At 37.7% G+C, this 19,960-nt stretch overlaps 2 protein-coding genes across 2 annotated transcripts in view; one reads left to right on the top strand and one right to left on the bottom strand.

Annotated features, from left to right (window-relative positions):
- Nucleotides 1-420: 420 nt before the first annotated feature.
- LOC111335416 (histone acetyltransferase KAT6A) lies at nucleotides 421-11,782 on the bottom strand. The gene is made up of 8 exons (XM_022941312.2): nucleotides 11,171-11,782; nucleotides 8,799-8,919; nucleotides 8,238-8,356; nucleotides 6,858-6,939; nucleotides 5,239-5,433; nucleotides 4,176-4,364; nucleotides 3,523-3,686; nucleotides 421-2,827 (listed from the first exon to the last, which is right to left on the bottom strand). Exons 1-8 carry the CDS (start codon nucleotides 11,636-11,638, stop codon nucleotides 2,690-2,692), a joined length of 1,476 nt encoding a protein of 491 aa, XP_022797047.2. The 5' UTR covers nucleotides 11,639-11,782; the 3' UTR covers nucleotides 421-2,689.
- Nucleotides 11,783-11,885: 103 nt separating this feature from the next.
- The window catches only part of LOC111347343 (uncharacterized), a 27,948-nt gene continuing 19,873 nt past the window's right edge, over nucleotides 11,886-19,960 (top strand). Inside the window, exons 1-7 of the mRNA XM_088738468.1 lie at nucleotides 11,886-12,362; nucleotides 14,518-14,622; nucleotides 15,490-15,606; nucleotides 16,838-17,018; nucleotides 17,329-17,417; nucleotides 18,372-18,423; nucleotides 19,762-19,831. Of these exons, the coding sequence (XP_088594594.1) occupies nucleotides 12,168-12,362; nucleotides 14,518-14,622; nucleotides 15,490-15,606; nucleotides 16,838-17,018; nucleotides 17,329-17,417; nucleotides 18,372-18,423; nucleotides 19,762-19,831 (809 nt within the window). The 5' untranslated portion in view covers nucleotides 11,886-12,167. The remainder of the gene's footprint in view (nucleotides 12,363-14,517; nucleotides 14,623-15,489; nucleotides 15,607-16,837; nucleotides 17,019-17,328; nucleotides 17,418-18,371; nucleotides 18,424-19,761; nucleotides 19,832-19,960) is intronic.

The following is a 19,960-nucleotide window of genomic DNA, read 5'->3' as shown; positions in this document are numbered from 1 at the left end:
AATGGGCTTTGGTAGAATGGCTTTCCAAGCACGCAGCTCGTGAAAAACTGCGAGCTTTGAGCTCGCCCCCTTTCTACACGTTGACTGGCGCAGCGTTTTTATTTTCTTTGGGAATCCTGGGATGGCCTGATGGTGGCAAAAGGCGAAAAAGAAATAAGTAAATGAAAGAATGAGAAAATAGATAAATACGGGAGGGAGAGGCATTCAAAATAAAACCTCTCCTGGTCTCTCCTTTTCTTTCATTTCACTTCTCGCTCGTTCATTTAGCGCGACGCATGCTTAGCCCACGTTACTGGGTTGAAGTGCAACGCGATCCCATGTAAGAGTTAAGTCGAACAGATGAGTTAACAAAACTAGCTGACAAGAACTAGCCTCTACGAAAGCCTCAAACAACACAGAAATAAAGTAAGACAATCACACTTAACCTTACGAATTTTTTTATTTTTCAAGCTCACTGTCTTTTGTTTAGCGCGGCCTTGCCTTTTCATTGACTGGATAACGTAGTTAACATTGCACCCGCTTTTGAGATGGCCTGCGCTACAGGGGCTCGGTGAGAACGAACTGACACTATTAGCACACGCGGGCGACTTTCGCGCGTGTCTGTCGCTCACGCGTGGTGACACGAATCACCATTAAGACCCTAGAACGCAGGCTAATCTGGAAGATCCGATCTCACTAAATGACTGACTTCTTGTTGCCTATTGTTTTACAAATAGAAATCGATTCATTGCACTTTGCTTGGTCATCAAAAATAGTTGACCTCTTGGTAAGGGAGGTGGTTTGAGAAGTACGCAGTATTCCTCTTTGTGGGTACTTTTACAAACTGACGAAATACTACAGGGTTATCAAACGCCTTTTTTTCCCACTCGGCAACTTTTAGCAAAAAAAATAACACCAGTTATCAAAATATTTAACGTTCAGTCTGGCACTGCAGTGATTTTGTTAAATTAAAAAAAAAAAAAAAAAAAAGGGTGGAGTGGGTAAGTGGAATGATGGGTGGGCAATGGAAACTTGATAACATGTTTTGCAGAGGTTATTTTGTCTTTTAACCCTTCAACTTGCAGAAATGATTACTATGTAACTTCTCCCTGCAATATTCATACATAAACCAGCAAACAGAGGACAGGGTTATCAGGTAAAAGTCATCATCTTGATCTAACACCAAATTCCTGTTACTAATTTACAAGGAAATGTGTAGCAGTTAAAGGGAGAATTAACAATCAGATCTTGGGAGCTAAAGGGCTAAAAGGCCTGTCAGCTCAATGCTACTCAATTTTGGAAAAAACCCTGTATGTATATTAAGCCTTGCCATACAAATAAATTAAATAATAAAACCTTTTTATAACAACACAAAGGAAATAAACTTCATCTGTTGGGCCTCCATAAAACGGAAACAAGAAACAGGTTGACTCAAGAACCAAGAAAATAATTTAGGAGAAAGACAAATGCTTGATTTAGCAGTTTAAAAATATTCTTAAGGAAATGTCCCTAATAAAGTTCAGAAAAACCTATCTCAAGGCAATTTACAACATCTAAACAATTACTGCAATTGCAGCTTTCAAATACAAGCTGAACATCTAAGATTTGCACCAGCATTACACTTAGTCTAGTGCGTAATATTTATCCCTAAATTTGCTCTATTTGTAAAGCAGTGAATTATTTTCAATTCCCTAAACAAATTTTCTACACATGTACAAAATGTTGTTTATAAATGCCACCTTACTATCATTACTAACTTCCTAATGTATCCTCAGTCCCAGGTCCTCTATCTTCCCACCAAAAAATTAGAGAGGGGACGCAGCAACAAGTTTGAGTTGACTTTTCACAGGCAGTTTCAAAAGGAACACTGAGTGACACAACTGAAAAAGCCTAAAGAGCCAGTCGAAATGGCACAATGTTGCTAATGTACTATGACTGATCAAAAATACAAGAGTAAACAAGACAAAAAGAACAAAATAAGCAAACGTTTCTACATCAATCACACAGCATCATTGAGTGAAAACTAATGCAATCATGGATCCTCCCAGATCTGATTAGTAACTCTACTTACCGTCTGCCATACAACTCTTACAATGTTAGCTCAGAGAATTTCACATTGGATCTACAAATAATCCTCAACTGAGATTTTTCTTTTTACTTCTTGATATTGTAAGGAGAAATTCTGCCTTCATCATTCATGGAAGTTAAAGGGTGAAGAAATCCAATCAAAGCTAGTCTAAAATAATTCAGTTCATAAAGTGCCAGCAGAAAGTGCAGCCTAAGTCTTATTTCCTTCTATATGATTGACGGAAGTCAAAATCTTAATTGTGATTGGTGGAGATGTGTGTTATTTCTAAATGAATATTAACAATGCTCGCGTACAGCAAAACTAAACCGCACACAGAATTACCTGCAACAGTTAATTACAACTGAAGCAAAACTACATGATAGGAAAAAATACAGGCTATTGCCATAACTGTCTTTTATCAGGGCTCGACACTAACAGTAACCCACTAGCCACAGACTAGTAGAAATTCAGTTTTGGCAGGTGGTTTTCATTTCCACAGCCAGTTTGGCGAGTAAACAGACTGAAATTGTTGTAACCTCTAAAAACGTCTAAGATATCACTAGCCATTTGGCTAGTAAGTTGAAAAATTAGTGTAGAGCCCTGTTTACATTACAAAAATTATGACCTTAAAGTCATTATTCGTCAAGAGGGTATGGTGCCATTTTGACTTTGTAGCCGGGCAACATGGACGTAAATCTTTAACGCAGGACCTAACTTGATTGACATACCAGTTAACACATCATTCCTTGACATCAGAAGTAATGCTTTCCCATCAATTTCCTGTAAAAGAGAGAAGTTTTAACTCCAACTCTAAGAGCAATCAGTATCCAATTTCTCCCAACAGTAACAGCCCTGAATCAAACATTAGGGTCATGAGAATAAAGGAAATGATCACCAAATAAAGATGATCTTGATTGTTTTGTGAATTCTCCTTGTCTGTACCAAAGGAAATATAAAGAGAAGTGTATGGAGAATGCGAATACAGATGTTAAGGTGTAAAGGGCTGGTGCATACCATTTTTCCATCACCTGTGGTTCTTAAAATACTCATTTCAATTATCAGGTTGAGCAAAAAAAAGTCAATTTTCTCAGGCGTAGAGACTTCTGATCAACCATTGGCCTGGAGATTTTCTGTGGTTCCATAAACTGATAAAGCATCTACTTGGAAACTGAATTGACCAATTAGATGATGCATACCAAATGCATGTTCATTATGTTATAACAATTGATAGCATAAGCCATGTGCATCTGCTGTAGCAGCTTAAAACAGAATTACTGATGGAGGTCAGTATGTTCAATTGCCATAAAATGTTGTTGCTTCATTATCATATATATTCAGTTTTATTTTTTGTTCATCAATATTCATATTTTCAATCATTCTAACGACATGTATTGATTATTTGAACCACTCAGCCCAGTCCCCACAGGTCTGGGTTACTGAGGTGCAACTGTATAAGTTTCATACTAAGCAGTCACCTGATTTTGAAAGGACTTTGCTTCTTCTGGGAATCCTAAAGAGCTGAAAAACGACACAACTTCTGTGACAGTCCAAAGTGATGTGTCTGGTGGCAAATTGCTTTTACTTTTTTCTGTATCTTTAGCTGAATCATGAGCTCCACCTGATCCTTTGATTGGGGTATCTATAAAGGTCAAGAAAAGAAATACTCAAATATATATTATTCAATAATAATAATAATAATAATAATAATAATAATAATGATGATGATGGGATGGGATTTAGCAGTGGACATTCCATGAGGTTGCCCTTCTTGTCCACTGTTTCCAGGTTGAATTGAGAGCCTACTGGCAGACATGAAAGCCCACCAAAAGAGGTCAAACAACATGTTGCTATTGGAAACAGAGTCAGCTGCTTCTTATAACATCACGATTTACCATCAAAATGTGGTTGCCAAACTTCCTTTGCACCCCACTCAAATGAAAATTGTAGTATCATTTTCAGAGCAGTAGTTTATGCATGATTGGATGGGATTAGAAGAGAAGAGAAGTTCTCTTTTCTATGCTTTAATGGATCAGAATTCACAATGGCAGTAAGGGACACACCAATGAAATTGATTATGATTACACTAAAGTACTAGCTCAGTTTAACGTACATAATGTAAATCACTTACTAGGCAAACCATTAACAATGCCCTTTGACCCTGAATTTGCAGATGAATGAACCCCGTTGGATTGACAATGACTTGTCTGTAAATCACCATTTGATCCTTTTGTTGGTAGCAATAAGTCTGTTTTATTGTCACTCGAAACTTCAGACTGGCTCAGCATTTCAAGTTCTCTCTGAACATTCTCAGCATCAACTTTCAAAAGAAAAGTTTTTAAGTCATTAGAATGAGTGTAACAAAGTTGAAGGGATGTCAATCCTTAGACCCTTTCACTTTCCTGAGTGACCAAGATAGAATTTCTCCTTACAATATCAATACAATATCAAGCAGGCAAATGATGAGAATAAAGAAAAATAACAACTAGGGGACCATTAGTTGATTTGATTCAAAATTCTCCAAAGTAACATCAAAAGAATTGTATAGCAGACAGTGAGAAGAATTACTAAAATGAGATCAAGTGAGTGAAACCCTTTTAACTCCCAGAAGTGATCAACATGTAACTTCTCCCTATGATATTCTTACATTATCCAGCAAACAGGTAATGAGAATATTCAAACTTATCAGAAGTAGAAGTAGTTTGCTTGATCTAACACCAAATTCTTGTAACTATTTCACAAGGAAATATTAGGTAGGATGGTGTCCCCGATTAGTAAGCCTATTACAGGGTAGCTAGAAGTTTGACTCTGAAATAAAGTTATTAATATTATTATTATTATTATTATTATTATTATTATTATTATTATTATTATTATTATGGCAGCTAGGGAGAGTGAGGGGAGAATTAACAAAATGATCAGACTGTGGGAGTTATAAGGTTGACTTTCAGATGTGATCAATTTGTAAGTTCTCCTTGTGGTACTTTATTAGCAAAGAGCTAGGGAGAAAAGAAACGCTTATCATGTGGAGGATGGAACCAAATTCTCTCCATAGCATAACTGGAAACAGTACATAGGAAGAAAGGGGAATTAGAAGTCAGATCATGGAAGTTTGGGGGTTATAAATAAGTGCTATTTTCTGCAATAATTTATTTCCAATATTCCTCAATATTATCCACTTTCATTTTCTTCACCTTGGATATGAATATCTTTCACTTCGACAGTACATTCCCCCATTTCTTCATCACACTGAAGAGGTAAGTCATCAGCCATCACAATGTTGTCTGCTTCTGACTTTGAAACTGCCTCATGAGTCACAAACTCACTAGACTCAGAAAGACGCACTGGATTTATTGGATGATTCTGGCAATTATAACAAACCCATTTTCCTGTTGAAAGAAAAGCAAAAATAAAATTTTAGCACTGTAGGATTACAAGCATAATGTAACATTATCAATTAATCTTTTTTCAGTTTTTTTAAAATGAGATTTTTTTAATTTTTGCTGTAGCTTTTTTTTCAGTGCCATGCATTGCATATAGTGTAGTATAATTTTAAAATATTTCAGCATAAAATTATTCTGATCAAAACAATCAATTTTATTCTCTTTTGTGTAAGGATTATTAATGTATCTAGATCACAGGAAAAAATCAACATAGTTTTTTAATCATGTTAACTTTAGATTCACTTTAAACTAGTGAAGATATTACAAAGAAAAAAAAAAAGAAAGAAATTTACTTGTTTCTGACCTCTCTCTCTCTCTCTTGCTCTCTTTTTAACACTTTTCATACAGTTGAGCTTACATTTAACACCATGAGTGACCAACACAGAATTTCTCATTACATTATCAATACAATATCAAGCAGCCAAGTGATTAGAATAAAGAAAAATATCAATTACGGGATGATTAGTCAGTCAAATATTAAATTCTCCAAACTTCCATCATGAGAACTATATGACAGACAGTAAGGAGATTTAACACAGAGATCTTGGGGAGTGAAAAGGTTATTATAAGTAGTCACCCGCAGGAAATGACAGGGTGACCATGTAATAAAGGTACCACAGAATAGGTGTATTGAACAATTATTCCATGATCGTGCATTGGATATGAGATGACAGATAGCCAACGAGGCGCGCAGCGCCGAGTTGGATATAATCATCTTATATCCAACAAGTGCTCGTGGAATAATTGTTTTATTAAAAATGCACCCAAGATATTGGACAAACCTTTATATTAGACAAATTTTTTAGCTCCCTTTTAATTTTAAGCTAATGCGTACTCTTACCATATTTGTCGATTATGGTATATTAGCTCATATACCATAATGGCTAAGCCAATAAAAAAGTCTTCAATTGCACTATCCAATGATCCAGTTTTTAATAATTTCAAATACAGATCAAAATTGCTATTGTATGCCATAATTGACCACTTGATGTACAAAAATGCACTCAAACATACTACTAACATTGACATATTTTGGGAGAAAAAATTGAAATATTTGGAATGGTTCCACTATAGAACTGTTCAATAAAGGTGAAGAACAATACAGAAAGGACATTGGGACTCAGTTTAGGATGACCACAACTACTTGATAAAGGATGATGATTTATCAGAGAAATAATCACTTAATAGAGGTGAAAATTACTGATATGGTAGTTAAGGGGAAACAATTTTGGGACTTTGAAAACCAACTGCTTTAACTACAGGTTCACTGCTTAACATGGTGCTGTTTAATGTAGGTTCAACTGTAGTGCATTTTGCATCAGTATCAGTCTTAATAAATGCAGAATCAAACAAAAAAAAAAAAGCCTTACCAATAGGCATAGTTTCAAGTGGAGGGACATGGCATTGCATATGATAGCCCTTGTCGCAGGCATCACAGAATAGTAAACTACCCTGAAAAAAAAATAAAAGCAGTAATTTAGTGTGGAATTAACAGATTGGTCAGAAGGCCATGCTACTTCAGCTTAGGAAGTATTTTCCATTTAATGCATAGGATGCTAGTCCACCCCAGGTTAGCAACTGCACTCCACTTCACTGAGTCTTGCTAGGGGCTTGCCCAAACTTTTTTTAATTAAGTTTCTTGCCTGAGAACACAACAGCCTTTTTTTTACTCAGAATTTAAATCAAAGTCTATATAAACTCCATAACGACAGAAAATTATAGCCAGGGGTGATTTTCTTAGAGCAGGGCTCGACACCAATAGTAGCCCACCAGCCACAGACTAGTAGAAATTCAGTTTTGGCTAGTGGTTTTCGCTTTCCACTAGCCAATTTGGCTAGTAAACAAACTGAAATTGTCATAACATCTAAGACGGTGGATGGTTGCTTTCGCGGTGGACATATAGTAGTGTGGTATTTGGGTTTGGTATATGGCTGGTAGGTGTTTTGGCTGAGGTTAAATGTGACGTCCAGGAAGTTGATTACTTGTTTGTTAGCTTCTATGGTGATGCGGAGTCCGTTAGTGTTAAAAATGCGGCATATCTCTTTTTTGATATTTTCAGTGTCCCTGGGTGTGGCGTCGGTTGTGGCAAGTCTGTCGTCTCGGTATAGACCAATGTTTATGTTGAGATTCTGTAGCTGGGACAGGAGGAAGTTTCCGACAAGTTCACAGGTTTCGGTGCCGTCGAAGCTGCCCATGGTTATGTCAAATGTGGTGTTGCCTTTTTTTTTGCCAGGGTTGCTGTTTGTGGATTAAAATCGCGCTTCTAGCATGAATAATAATGTTCCTTTCGTTGGCGGTGATGTTGTCAAAATCAGATGCGAAGTTGAGTGCTTTGTATAGGAGGTCTAGGCTGATGGATGGGTAGAATTCTTCTATGTCGAAGCAGATGAAGTTAGAGTTGTATTTGTTGTCTATAGATCGAAACAATATATTTAACAATTATTTGCCGAAGGCGAGGTGAATATCATCGAATAATCGTCTCTGGGATTATTCGACAATATTCACCGAACCTGAGGCGAATAATTGTTTTAGTATAATTTCAGAGCTGAACAACAGAGAAATTTCTAAAATCATAACATTTTAGTAACAATTATTAACATTTTATTTTAACATTTTATATAAACCGCGTGGAGCGTTTATATAGTGTCATATAAGGAACTGCTTGACCAATCAGATTGCTGGAAACTCTTTGCTCAGCTCTGAAATTATACTAAATATGTATATATAATTATAACAGTAAACAGACTTACAGGATCTCCACTGTCATTACATATTATACAAGCTTTACAGTCGATGCACTGCCATGCACTGGCATCTGAGGTAATTCTAAGAACTAATTCGGGTGAGTAGTTCATACAACTTGGATGGGCTGCAAAACAAAATTTTAATATAATTTCAAATTAATGACGAAAAATTCCCTATAATTTTGCACAGGAGAAACTATAAGTTAACCTAAAGGTAACTATTGAATGTTTTAGAGATAACAGCAAATACATTTACTGTGCCAAATCAAAAGTTTTTTTAATCAACAAACTACATGTAGAGGTGATACATGGAGTTAGAAATTTTTTAACTCATCTAACTTAACTCTTTGATGCCTAGGAGTAACTACCATTAATTTCACCTTGCACTATCACCCATAGTATGTGCATAGGACATTTAAGTCACAAGAACAAAGAAAATGATCACCAAATACAGAAGCTCTTGATTGTTACACAAATTCTATTTGTTGTTGCCTTGGGAATGCCCAGGTAACAGTATGGAGAATATGCGTGATGATGTTAGGGTGTAAAAGCTTAATCACTGAATACCTTTGTTGCCACAGTCCCTACAAATCAGTAAATCTTCTGGCTCTCCTTTCCTGTTTGATGCAGCAGACTGGAGACAGAAATCGCAAACTTGGTCGCATGCTGGAATTTCTCTTTCAGGACTCTGAAAATCACAAATTAAAGTGAAAAAAACATTTTACCATGACTTAAACATATCCTATGCCCTTAACCCTTTAATTTAATTAACCTCTAAGAGTGATTACTGTCTAATTTCTCCATTTAATATCACCCCTGAATCAACCATTGACACCGCAAGAATAAAGGAAATGATCACCAACTAAAAAAGCTCTTGATTGTTAAGTAAATTCTCCTTGCCAGCACTTTAGAAAATGTAAAGAGATTAGTATGGAGAATTTGCATACTGATGTCAGGGTGTATTAGATTAACCCTGTCACTCTTGATCCTAAGATATAAATACCAATTCTCTATACTTTCTGTCTTACATTTCTCATAATTTTCATTCCAAGAAATTGGTGTTAAACCAACTGACATAATCTGGCAGGAGCCCATCACTTGGAGCATTCAACTCCTGTACTGAGCAAAGGCTGATAGTTTCGAAAGAAACTGTTTGGGGCTGCGTCGGTGGGAGTAACGAAATAATTTGGATATATCAACAAAGTTGAAATGGTAAATTGGCCACTGTAATGATTACAAAAGATTTTGTAATCATTACGGTGGCCAATTTACCATTTCAACTTTGTTGATATATCCCAATTATTCCTGTACAGAGCCTCATGTTGCAGCATTTCCACAGAACGGTTTCGTGGAAAATTGGCTACTCAAGCTCACATGCTTTTGTTGTAATGACAAGTTAAAAATTTACACACTAATCATGATTGGTCAAAGGGTTTCCGTGAGGAATCCCATTTTGTGGTAAATTCAAACTAAAAATAGACTTGTATGTGAAAACACTGAAAAATAAACAACAGGGCAGTCCAACACTCCAAATATTGGCTCCTGAATCTAGTTGCTATTTGTCTTTCACGTACAAACTTTATATGCATGTACAGAGTATTGATGTCTCGAGGAATTTTTCTTTTTTCAATCCAAATAGTGAAAGAGAACTGACCAAAGACATTATTTGTGCAACTGTCCACCCACCCCTCCCCTAACCTAGTGACAGTCAACTAATGACAAGCTGAGGATGTAAGGTCATGGGAGGGGTAGGTGTGCAGCCTGGTTTCTGTAGAACTTTTGTGGTTCCTATAGCTAAGAGGATCAATGAAAAAAAGATAAAACATAGGTGCAAAAGCTGGAATCCCAAAGAGAAGTTTACATATAATTGCCATGTACTGAACTTTTTTGTGGCAGTTGAAACCATGTCAGCAATAGTGATACGAAACTTGGACATAATTCTATAAATTCTGTGAATCTTCCTTGCTTCACACTCACAAGCTACAGAGTATCACAGAATCTACAGCTGTAAAGAAATGACTTGTTTGAAATTTGCACTATCATGTCTATAGATTTATATTCTACAGTGGAACTAGATTTAATGAACCTCTATATAACAAAATCCTCGGAATAACAAACGATACCTGTGAGCTTCAGCTTGGCTAAAGTTATGGTAAAATGTATCCCACAAAACCTCGATATATCAAACCCTTGATATAACGAACCAATTTCCCCAGTCCCTTTGCACTTCATCAAATCAAGGTTCCACCGTACTGATAAGATTGTTAAAGAGACATGTGCAGGAAAATCCTCACAGAGACCATGCCTTAGCCACACCCCCTCGTTTTGATTACCTAAATATTACCTAAAAGCGAAATTTTTTACAAGTAATAGTCAAAGAATTAAAGAGTATCATCCCCGATGGTTTAACTAATAAGTGAATCATTTTATGACCATTCATTAAAAAAAAAAAGAAATAACATCTAATTTGACCCCCTTTCCTACCAACAACAGTAATTCCTAGCGCACGTCTCCGTTCGCGTGATAATTTTCTTTCAGATATTACTCTTAGGTCTAAATGAGTTAACTTTCGCATTAGAAGTTTACCAAAAAGTAAACAAAGGAAAAGAAAGGGATGATTGTAATTGATGCGTGACGCGGAAATACTCGTCTACCATACAAACGACTGTAAATGGCAAACAAACTTCTTTTGAGTATTTACGACACGCGTAAAGATTCAGGCTTGTTATGTGGATTGCGAAGAGAAATCATAAATATCAAGTGCACTAAGCTAGAGATGTTAAGTAGATTTGAACAATAATTGTATTTCACGAAAATGCCGAGTCTCATGCAAGCGTGTAACAGCACTGTAACATATCCGTTCTCCGCTACAAACGCTCCCCTGATCTAATGATATTTCGACCGCGAATATTGCTTCTAGTCAACATCTGACGACTTACCTCAGCTGATTCGAGTAAGCGATACATACCCTCGCTTATCGACCAGATTCTTCCATGGTCTAAGTCTTCATTTAACGCGATCTTGATCCTGGCCTTCAAATTATGGTAATAGGGATGCCGAGCGCTTATGAATTTCTCAATATCTACTGCGCTGACGCCGTAACCACGATCTAGCGCTCGAATTGCTTCGCTCACCCATCGGGCGGCTCTCGAAACTTTACCGGAGCCTGTGACTCTGTGCCAGCCAGATGCGTTGCGATAAGAAATTGCCCCTTTAAAAGACCTCTTAGTCACGATGCCACTGGCGATGAGCGCTGCTAAATCCTCTTCGGTGTCTCTTTGATCAATTCCGTGACACTTATGCATCGTCCGGCAAATTCGCTCCAAGTCGGGCCTAGATTTCCGACTGCGAAGCAAGTTGATGCATTCCAGAATCCAGTTCATGTACTTCGGACGTTTTTCGGCCATATTAGGAACGGCGGGCTAGGATAGGAAGAGGGTGGAAGATTGTTTTAGTTGCAGCAGACCAGAGAAGGTTTCGTTCTGGTAGAGAAACGCCGAAAGCCCTCCTCGTTTACATACCGCAAGTGAAATGGTAATTTTCACGTAAAAACAAACCAAGCGCGCCGCCGCTACAGCAAGCGCCCGCGATGTTGGCATGAATGGGGATTCCCAACAAAACTAATGCGTTGACATTTTGCGATGGCGGTTCTCAGAATTCGCTAAACCCTTGGACTTGCGATTTGTTTTTCTGGCTTTTACTTTCACGTTTCAAGCTTCCTAAAGCCCCGTGCGTCGTTCTTATGGATGTAAAACGGAAGGAATGACTGGTTCCGATCGTGTCTCGTCGAAGATAATGTCCAAAACCTTCGACTGTTTTGAAAGATAAATAATGCATATTGAGTCTTAATTTGACACTCCGGCTGGAAATAGGGAATTGTCTATTTTTGAGAAAATGAATGAACTAGGTGCATTAAAGCAGTAAGATCACTTGGAAATGGAAAATTCTGACATCGCTACAGAGTCGTCCGAGGAGAGGAATCCTATTGGAACCCCCAATAACGCAGGAGACTTGCATCAGAAAGAAGAATTGCCTACGAATTCCCAAACTGAAGCGACACAGGAACGAGAAGGGAAAAGTGTTCCCCACAAGAACAGATCCAAGGCAGCTATGACGGAGGATAAAAAGGAGGTGAGATTTTACCATCCCTTTAACCCCTTGGAGTGACCAGCACCTAATTTCTCCTTACATTATCACTATCAAATCAAGTATTAAGGTCAGGAGAATAAAGGAAATGATCACTAACTAAAGAAGCTCTTGATTCTTAAATAAATTCTCCTTGTCAGTACCCTAGGAAATGTATAGAAAACAGTATGGAGAATATGCATACTGATGGTTAGTTAGGATGCAGAGGGGTTAACTGTTGAAGTTATACCCTTCATACTCGTGCAGTCTTTAAGCTAAGAAATAGGCTGTGGGGTGAAATTCCAAGTGAGATGGAGTAAAGTAAATGTTCGATACGTAAAGATTGTAAGTGCATCATTTCAGAAGTGCCCATTGTGCTTTATTAAGAGATCAACACCAAAAAATTCAGCTGGCCATCACCACTTTTTTATCTGGCAAATTTCGCCTGCAGCTGATGCTTAGCAACAACCCTATTAGTACAAGAAGTTGTCAAATTGAATAACATTTATCCTGTAATGATCACAGGGCTCGAAATTAACTTTTTTGTTCAGGAGTCAGCTGGCCACTAACAGAAAAATTTTAGTCGCCAGATCGTAAATTTTGGTCGCCAACTTATTTTATCTATAACTTACACAAAAACACGATTTTATACCTTACTTTGCATGCAAGAAAAGTCACAATTGAAGAGCGAAAGCAATTGGAAACAACACGATTAACACTTACAGGGATGTGGATAATAGCTGGAACCCAGGAAAATTACCTAACTGTGAACGCAATATTTTCGGCTGTAAAGCTCTACTTCTTTCTCCAAATTGTTCGACTGATTTGTATCTGCTGCCATTTTCACGGTAAATGAAGAGCACATGGTGTTGAAGTGCGCCTGTGATCCCAGTTTTAAGAGAAGCTGCTGAAACAACATGGTGCGCCGTGAACGCAGTATCGATGTATCGAATACATTCAATATTTTTTATTATCTTGTAATAATCAGAAATCATTTTGCTGGGGACGGAAAGGTGAGTTGTATACCAGCTATCATGCCTGATTGATTTCCTAGTATAAAGAATTAATAGCAAAAGTTGTTTTGTGGTTTTCTTTAGTTATCGGACAAAATGCGAGTCGCCAGCTGGCAATCAGTTCTGAAAAGTTAGTCACCAGAGGTCAATTTTTGGTCGCATTGGCAACCAGTGAGTCACAATTTTGAGCCCTGGATCGATACATTGTAAAAGAGAATTTTCAATTCTTGTTGGTAATGAGGATTCCACTCAGAATCTTAACTTGAAATTTTTGAAATATGTATAATTCATTAACGTGTGTGAAGGTCATATTGGGAAAACTGTGCTTGAGATCTCAAAATTGAACAAAACAGTCTTGAGGTTCCCAGTCGCCTCCCAGGATAGAGCGCTAGACTGTTGCGCAGGAGGTCGAGGGTGCGAGCCCTGGCCAGACCAACACATAAGGTCTTAAAAATAATTGAGAAGAATATGCTACCTTTCTATAACTTCAAGAAATGGTTAGATATTCTAGTCTTCTCGGATAGGGACAAATAAATGGAGGTCCCGTCTCCTGCAGGGTTAGGAGTAGGAGACGTTAATTTCCCACGCATGAGAGTACGGCGTGATGGATGTCCTCCCCTGGAGTGGGATGGGTAGGTTGAGGGCCGCAGGTTAGAAAACTGTAACAGGTTATTACGCTTCCCTCTTTGAATAAAGTAAAGTAAAGTAGAGGTTATATTTAGGTTGAAGCAGGGCTCAACACAAATGATAGCCAACTAGCCACAAACTGGTAGAAATTCAGTTTTGGCTGGTAGTTTTGGATTTCCACTAGCCAGTTTGGCTAGTAAACAAACTGAAATTGTTGTAACATCTAAATTTTCAGTGGTCATTTGGCTAGTAAGTTGAAAAGTTAGTGTTAACCCTGGTGAATAGGCTTCTTTTTTCTTAACCAACCTAACCTCTCCACCAGTATAGGGCTGAAAAATAATTCCAATCAGTTTTTCAAGGCAAGTAAATTTTTTATTCAGACAGGTAACAATTCATTCTTACACCTGTACTTTTCAATCTCACCCTGCAAGGAGGGCTGGGATTCAAAGGTTTCAATGGTACTCTCACGCACAAAGTCACCAGTTATTTGTTTGCATGTCATAACGATTGTTTTCTTGCAGGGGAATGAAGAATCAAATGAGAATCAGAGAAGTCTAGAAGATTTGTTAAAGATAATAGAAGAGCTGGAGTCTCAACATTTTATAGTGCAAGATGACAAAGTAAAGGTGTGTACCAGCGATTTGGTTTGATGTGATATAGAGGGAAATTTGATATAAAGTACAGTATCAACTTAAGCTGTACTTAAAAAGACCTTTAGTTGTCCAATTGGTTCTAAAGTTTGTTTTTGTGTGTCATACCAGTGAAAAAGGAAAGACTATGAGTGAACTTCTTGAACAGACTGATCTCGTTTCCATTATCCTCTTTTTGCTTTGTGACACCTACCGTAAGACTTCTCTAAATTAGTTGAGTCCCAATAACTTGCACCTGTAAGGAAATTGAAGAAGGTTTGAGTTATTTGAAGTTCAAGTTATTGGTGTTTACTTTTTTTTCGATTCATTCAGTTTACATTTTAATGAAATTAAATCCTGGAGAAGTTGAGTGAAAATAGAATGCTAAACTACCACAGAAATCACTCAAACCGCTGTGTATGCTCTTTGTTTCTATTTGTCACATATTGATAGGCATGGTTTGATGTGGTTTTAGTTATCAACAGTAAAAAATATACAGAGGATGACTGGAAGTGAAATAAAAAAAGCATTAAGTTAGCAGGAGGATTGAGTTACGGAGAGATCAAGTTACCAAGGGTATAATACTATTGCAGTAAAATGTATGAGGGAAATCCAAGGGAAAACAATTTTGGCTCAAAGTTTCAGATGTCTTTTGGAGTCTTATGGGGTGTTTTATTTATATGGCATGCAAGTGGAGTTCAAATAGTGTATGGCAATCAACAAAGGCAAATAAAAATGGAACAAGTTTGTGAATATTTGAACCAAGGAAAATTTGAACCATATCAATGAAAATGAATTGTTTATGAGTGTTTTAATTATTGGAGAAAATTATGACTTCTTGTATCTGTACATGACACATTCTAGGAACCAAATGAGGGCTCAGAGGGTCCCTTTTACTGTGAGCTATGCAAACTAAAATTGGCAGGTTTAAAAAGGTGTCAAGAACATGTGAGAACCAAGAGTCACAAGAGAGCAAAGAAGGTGAGAAACATGATTGTGTTCTCTGACCAGAGACATGTACACAGTTGATCAGGTGTATTTTGGTGAATCAAATCTATTTAAGATAACAAGATCTGAGTGCAAAATCAGAAGGTTGTATGTTTGAATCCTGTCTAGCCACCACATCACACCATGGAAGAAACATTTGAAATTTTTTTACTCCAATTTTAGAGAAAGCTCAGAATATATTTGTACCATCTCAGTCTCCATTCAGGATAGTCTCAATGTAACTGGAGATAAGGAACTGTTCATTAGAGCATGACACTCTCGATGGCTAAATTGAGCTGTTGTAACTTTGGTGTTACTGTGACTCTGGGTTAGAATGTCCTCTGTTGAACCCCCTGTAATTTAATTTTAATTTATTAGCTTTGCCGACAGGCAGGGACCCCGCAACAGCTTGCGCCAATTACTGCAGGCCCTAGTACCCACCCATCCCACCCCAGGGGAGGACATCCACCACACAGGGATCTCGTGCATGGGAAATTAATGTCTCCTACCCCAACCCTGCAGGAGGTGGGACCTACAGTTTATTCGTCCTTATCCGAGAAGGCTAGTCTAAGAATGTCTATCCATTTCCTGATATTGTAGAAAGGTAGCACATTCTCCTCAGTAATTTTAAGACCTTGAGTGTTGGTCCGGCCGTGCTCGAACCCTCAACCTCCCGCTCAACAGTCCAGTGCTCTATCCATTGAGCTAACCAGGAGGCAGTTATCTTAATTTAACCTGTAAACTTAGGACTTATGACAATGGCCTGATAAAACCAAAAAGACATGCAGTTAAGTCTTAAAAAAGCAAAAAGCTTCTAAACATAAAGGTTCAAGCTTGTGTGGAATAGTCAAAACACTTGACCGGCTAGTGATGCATGACTCCTGTTCGAAGAGAAGCTGGTGCCTTATGTGTGGGAACTCTATAACATAAAGTTAACTAAAAATGCAATGTCAGCATTTATATTCAATGTCACATTTTTGTAAGAAGTATACAGAACATGCCAATCACAGTATGTACCTTTAGCTATCAAACAACACAGTACAGTCCAGTACCAGTAGGAGTACTTTAGCCTCTGAGTTGATGGAGTATCTGACTATGAAAATTAGAAGATCCGAGTTTTAATTCTTCATTGGAAAGTCAGATTTATCTTGATCTAAACTTGTAACAAACATTGGACATCTTTCTTGTGCACTGAATTTTTCTACCTGTTTGTTTTTGCTTATAGACCAAAGGAGAGTTTTTTTCACTCACACGGATTACCCCACCTTCCAAACATCAAACTTTGGCTCTCAGCAAGCTTCTTGACTCTGTTTTCTTACACCATGGATTGTCCCCTGATAAAGATCTACCTTTGAGGGATGAGGTAGCAAAAGATGTCCATAAGGCTGTGTGCACTAAGTTTCCAGGTAATGTCCACGGTGATTGAAACTTTGTTCTATACTGTTCATTTCTTTGTTTTTACTTCATTCACTACCTTTCAAAGTTTTGCTTGAACAAGTTTCCCAACAACTTTTTTTGAGTGTGCATTGTTTAACAGCTGGGAAAAGCTTTCAGAGTATTGTTGTGCATTTGTGTCTTCCATTATTTCATTATATTTGCAGGGTAAGTGTAATTTTGGCTCTGGATCAACAGGGGTGTTGATCCCACACAAATAATGTATTTATTAAATCTTTTATTAATATTAAAATGTACTATACTTTTAACCTTTTTGAAAAGAATGTAGAGTGTTGCCTTATGGATCTTCCCTCACTGGATTTGGTCTGAAGGACAGCGATGTGAATCTTGATCTTGTCATTCCAGATGAGGTAGTGTTATCGTTGCTTTCTTGGGTCGTGTATGGGAGCTGGCAATGGTCATTTAACCAATTACTTTGCAAGGTTTTGTGTGCCACAGTGTTCTTCAATAAAAAACTCAGGATGCATAAAGTTTTTTTACAATTGTTTGCAGAAAAAGGTTGTTGGAAAAAAGCACAAAAGTGCACATGACAATCCCAAAAGGCATTGTGGGTAGTTTTCTGTAAGGTTTCTTGACCTCAGGATTTCCTGGAAATCTGAGAAAACTTGACTGGGAAAGAGGAAGAGGCGTAGCACCTGTTTTAAGAATTTATTTTGTTGGCAAGACTGACTTTTAATTAAATCTAAACTTGATGAAAAACAAAAAAATTAACAAACTGACCCTAATGAACAATGAAAAGAAACAAGAGCAGATTACAAGTGACCTGAAGAAAAATTGTTTACAATGTAATTTTCTTTAATTGTTTTGTTCTTTTCATATTCACATGGATGTCAGTATTTATCTCCTATGGTCCATATTTATTTGTTTCACATCACTGATTATGGCGTACCCATCCCACTATCAGGGTGTGACACTAATTTTTCAACTTACTAGCCAAGTGACTTGTGACATCTTAGATGTTTTTAGATGTTACGACAATTTCAGTCTGTTTACTAGCCAAACTGGCTAGTGGAAATTGAAAACCACTAGCCAAAAGTGAATTTCTACTAGTCTATGGCTGGTGGGCTACTGTTAGTGTCAAGCCCAGCATCATCCTAGATGTATTACTGAATGATGTTTTGAAACTTTTAAGGAGAAGTTTACATTCAAATCAAAACTGGGAATTATTACTTCTAAAAGGGTAAAAGGAAGCCTTGATTACTACAGGTACAGAACATTCCCCTATAAGTTTCAGAAGAAAAGCAGCATGAAAAGCATAATGTTGCTGGTAATAATTTTTTTTTTTTTAATATTTTCACTTACAGCTCAGTGTGCCTCATGTTCTCCTGTCAATGTTGGAGCTATTTCAAAAAGACGGTGAGGCAAAATGCTTTCATTGTTTCTTTGTTGTTTCTGTTTTTTGTTTGTTTGTTTTTGAGCAAGCTGCCACAACTGCTTACTTGCTGGATGAGATCTTTTTTAAGACATAACAATGAAAAAAGATTTTGTAAAACATTTTATCAATTTAGTAATAAAAAAGTAAAGTCTGTTTACGAGCCTAGTAGCCCATCAGGCTGGTGCTTAACTCTGGTTTCTGTAGCATGAAGCGACTAGGAGTATTTCTACTCCTCCCTGGATGGGATGCTAGTCCATCGCAGGGTTACCCCCAGCATTAAATTGCCGTTACCCATTTATACACCTGGGTGAAGAGAGGCACTGTGAGAGTAAAGTGTCTTGCCTAAGAACACAACACAATGTCCCGGCTGGGGCTCGAACCCGGACCACTCGATCCGGAGTCGAGTGCACTAACCATGAGGCCACCGCGCCTCCACTTTATCAATTTAATAGGAGACCTTGTAATGTTGAGACCAAAACCATTGAAAACAGGTATCCACTCAGATCATGTGATGTGACTCATAGCCTTTTGTCTGAAAAATGAAAATAAGGATGGGAAAAGGGCTGGAAATAGTACTTTGCTGTGTGCCTAACAACTTACTGTAAGCAAATTTTGCAATACTAGGTCAAATATATGTCTGAATTACTTTTCAACTATGGTAAAAAGTAATCTGGAACTTGAATGATCATCCAGGATTGCATTGGTTTTGCTCTACTTCACTTTGTAATAAGTGCAAAAAATTCACACCTGTCTCTCAACCAATAGGGAGACATGGTGGCCTCATGGTTTAGGTGTGCTCAGCTCAGGATCAAGTGGTCCGGGTTTGAGCCCTGGCTGGGGACATTGTTGTGTTCTTGGGCAAGACACTTTACACTCACAGTGCCTCTCTTTACCCAGGTGTTTTAAATGGGTACCAGCAAATTTAATGCTGGGGGGTAACCCTGCAATGGAAGTGAGTAGCATTCCATCCATGGGGGGTAGTAGAAGTACCCTAGTCACTTCATGCTGTGGAAACTGGAGTTAAGCTCTGGCCTGATGGGCCACCGGCTCATAAGCAGACTACACTTTTCTTACCTCCCAGCCAATCAGATGCAAAACTAAACCTAGTCATGCAATGTTCGCATGCATTTTCCCATGCTCTAGGCAGGTGTCTTGTTTTTACCTTCAGTTTTCATCGGCCCAGTCTGTAGAGTATATTCCTTTATTTTGATTGCCCATTTTGATTACTTTGGCTTGGCTACTATGATACTCCATTGAAAAGCATCCTTCCCTAAAACCAATCACAAATTCTTATAGTAACCTATGCACCTCTATTTTAGACAAATACTGTGATGTGAAAAGTGACTTTGATGCCAAGGTACCCCGGATATTGTTCAAACATCTTTCAAGGTATTAACCATGTAAAAAATGACAATTGTTTTATAGCTAACAACCCCTGTGTTCAATATCAAGCAAATCCTGTGTTCTGATTGGCTACCCGAGTAGGCAAGATGGGCCCATCTTGCACCCTCAGGATTG

Source organism: Stylophora pistillata, chromosome 11, assembly GCF_964205215.1.
Source record: "Stylophora pistillata chromosome 11, jaStyPist1.2, whole genome shotgun sequence".
Taxonomy (NCBI): Eukaryota; Metazoa; Cnidaria; class Anthozoa; order Scleractinia; family Pocilloporidae; genus Stylophora; species Stylophora pistillata.
The sequence above is the reverse complement of the archived record's forward strand: the minus strand, read 5'-3'. Positions and strand labels throughout refer to the sequence as shown.

Bases quoted from the DNA above. Each gene is read 5' to 3' on its own strand.
- LOC111335416 (XM_022941312.2), bottom strand. From the start codon at position 11,638: ATGGCCGAAAAACGTCCGAAGTACATGAACTGGATTCTGGAATGCATC. The intron at 8,357-8,798 runs GTATTCAGTGAT...TTTGTTTTGCAG, and splicing joins TAGGGACTGTGGCAACAAAG to CCCATCCAAGTTGTATGAAC. The intron at 2,828-3,522 runs GTGACTGCTTAG...TCTCTTTTACAG, and splicing joins CAAAGTCCTTTCAAAATCAG to GAAATTGATGGGAAAGCATT.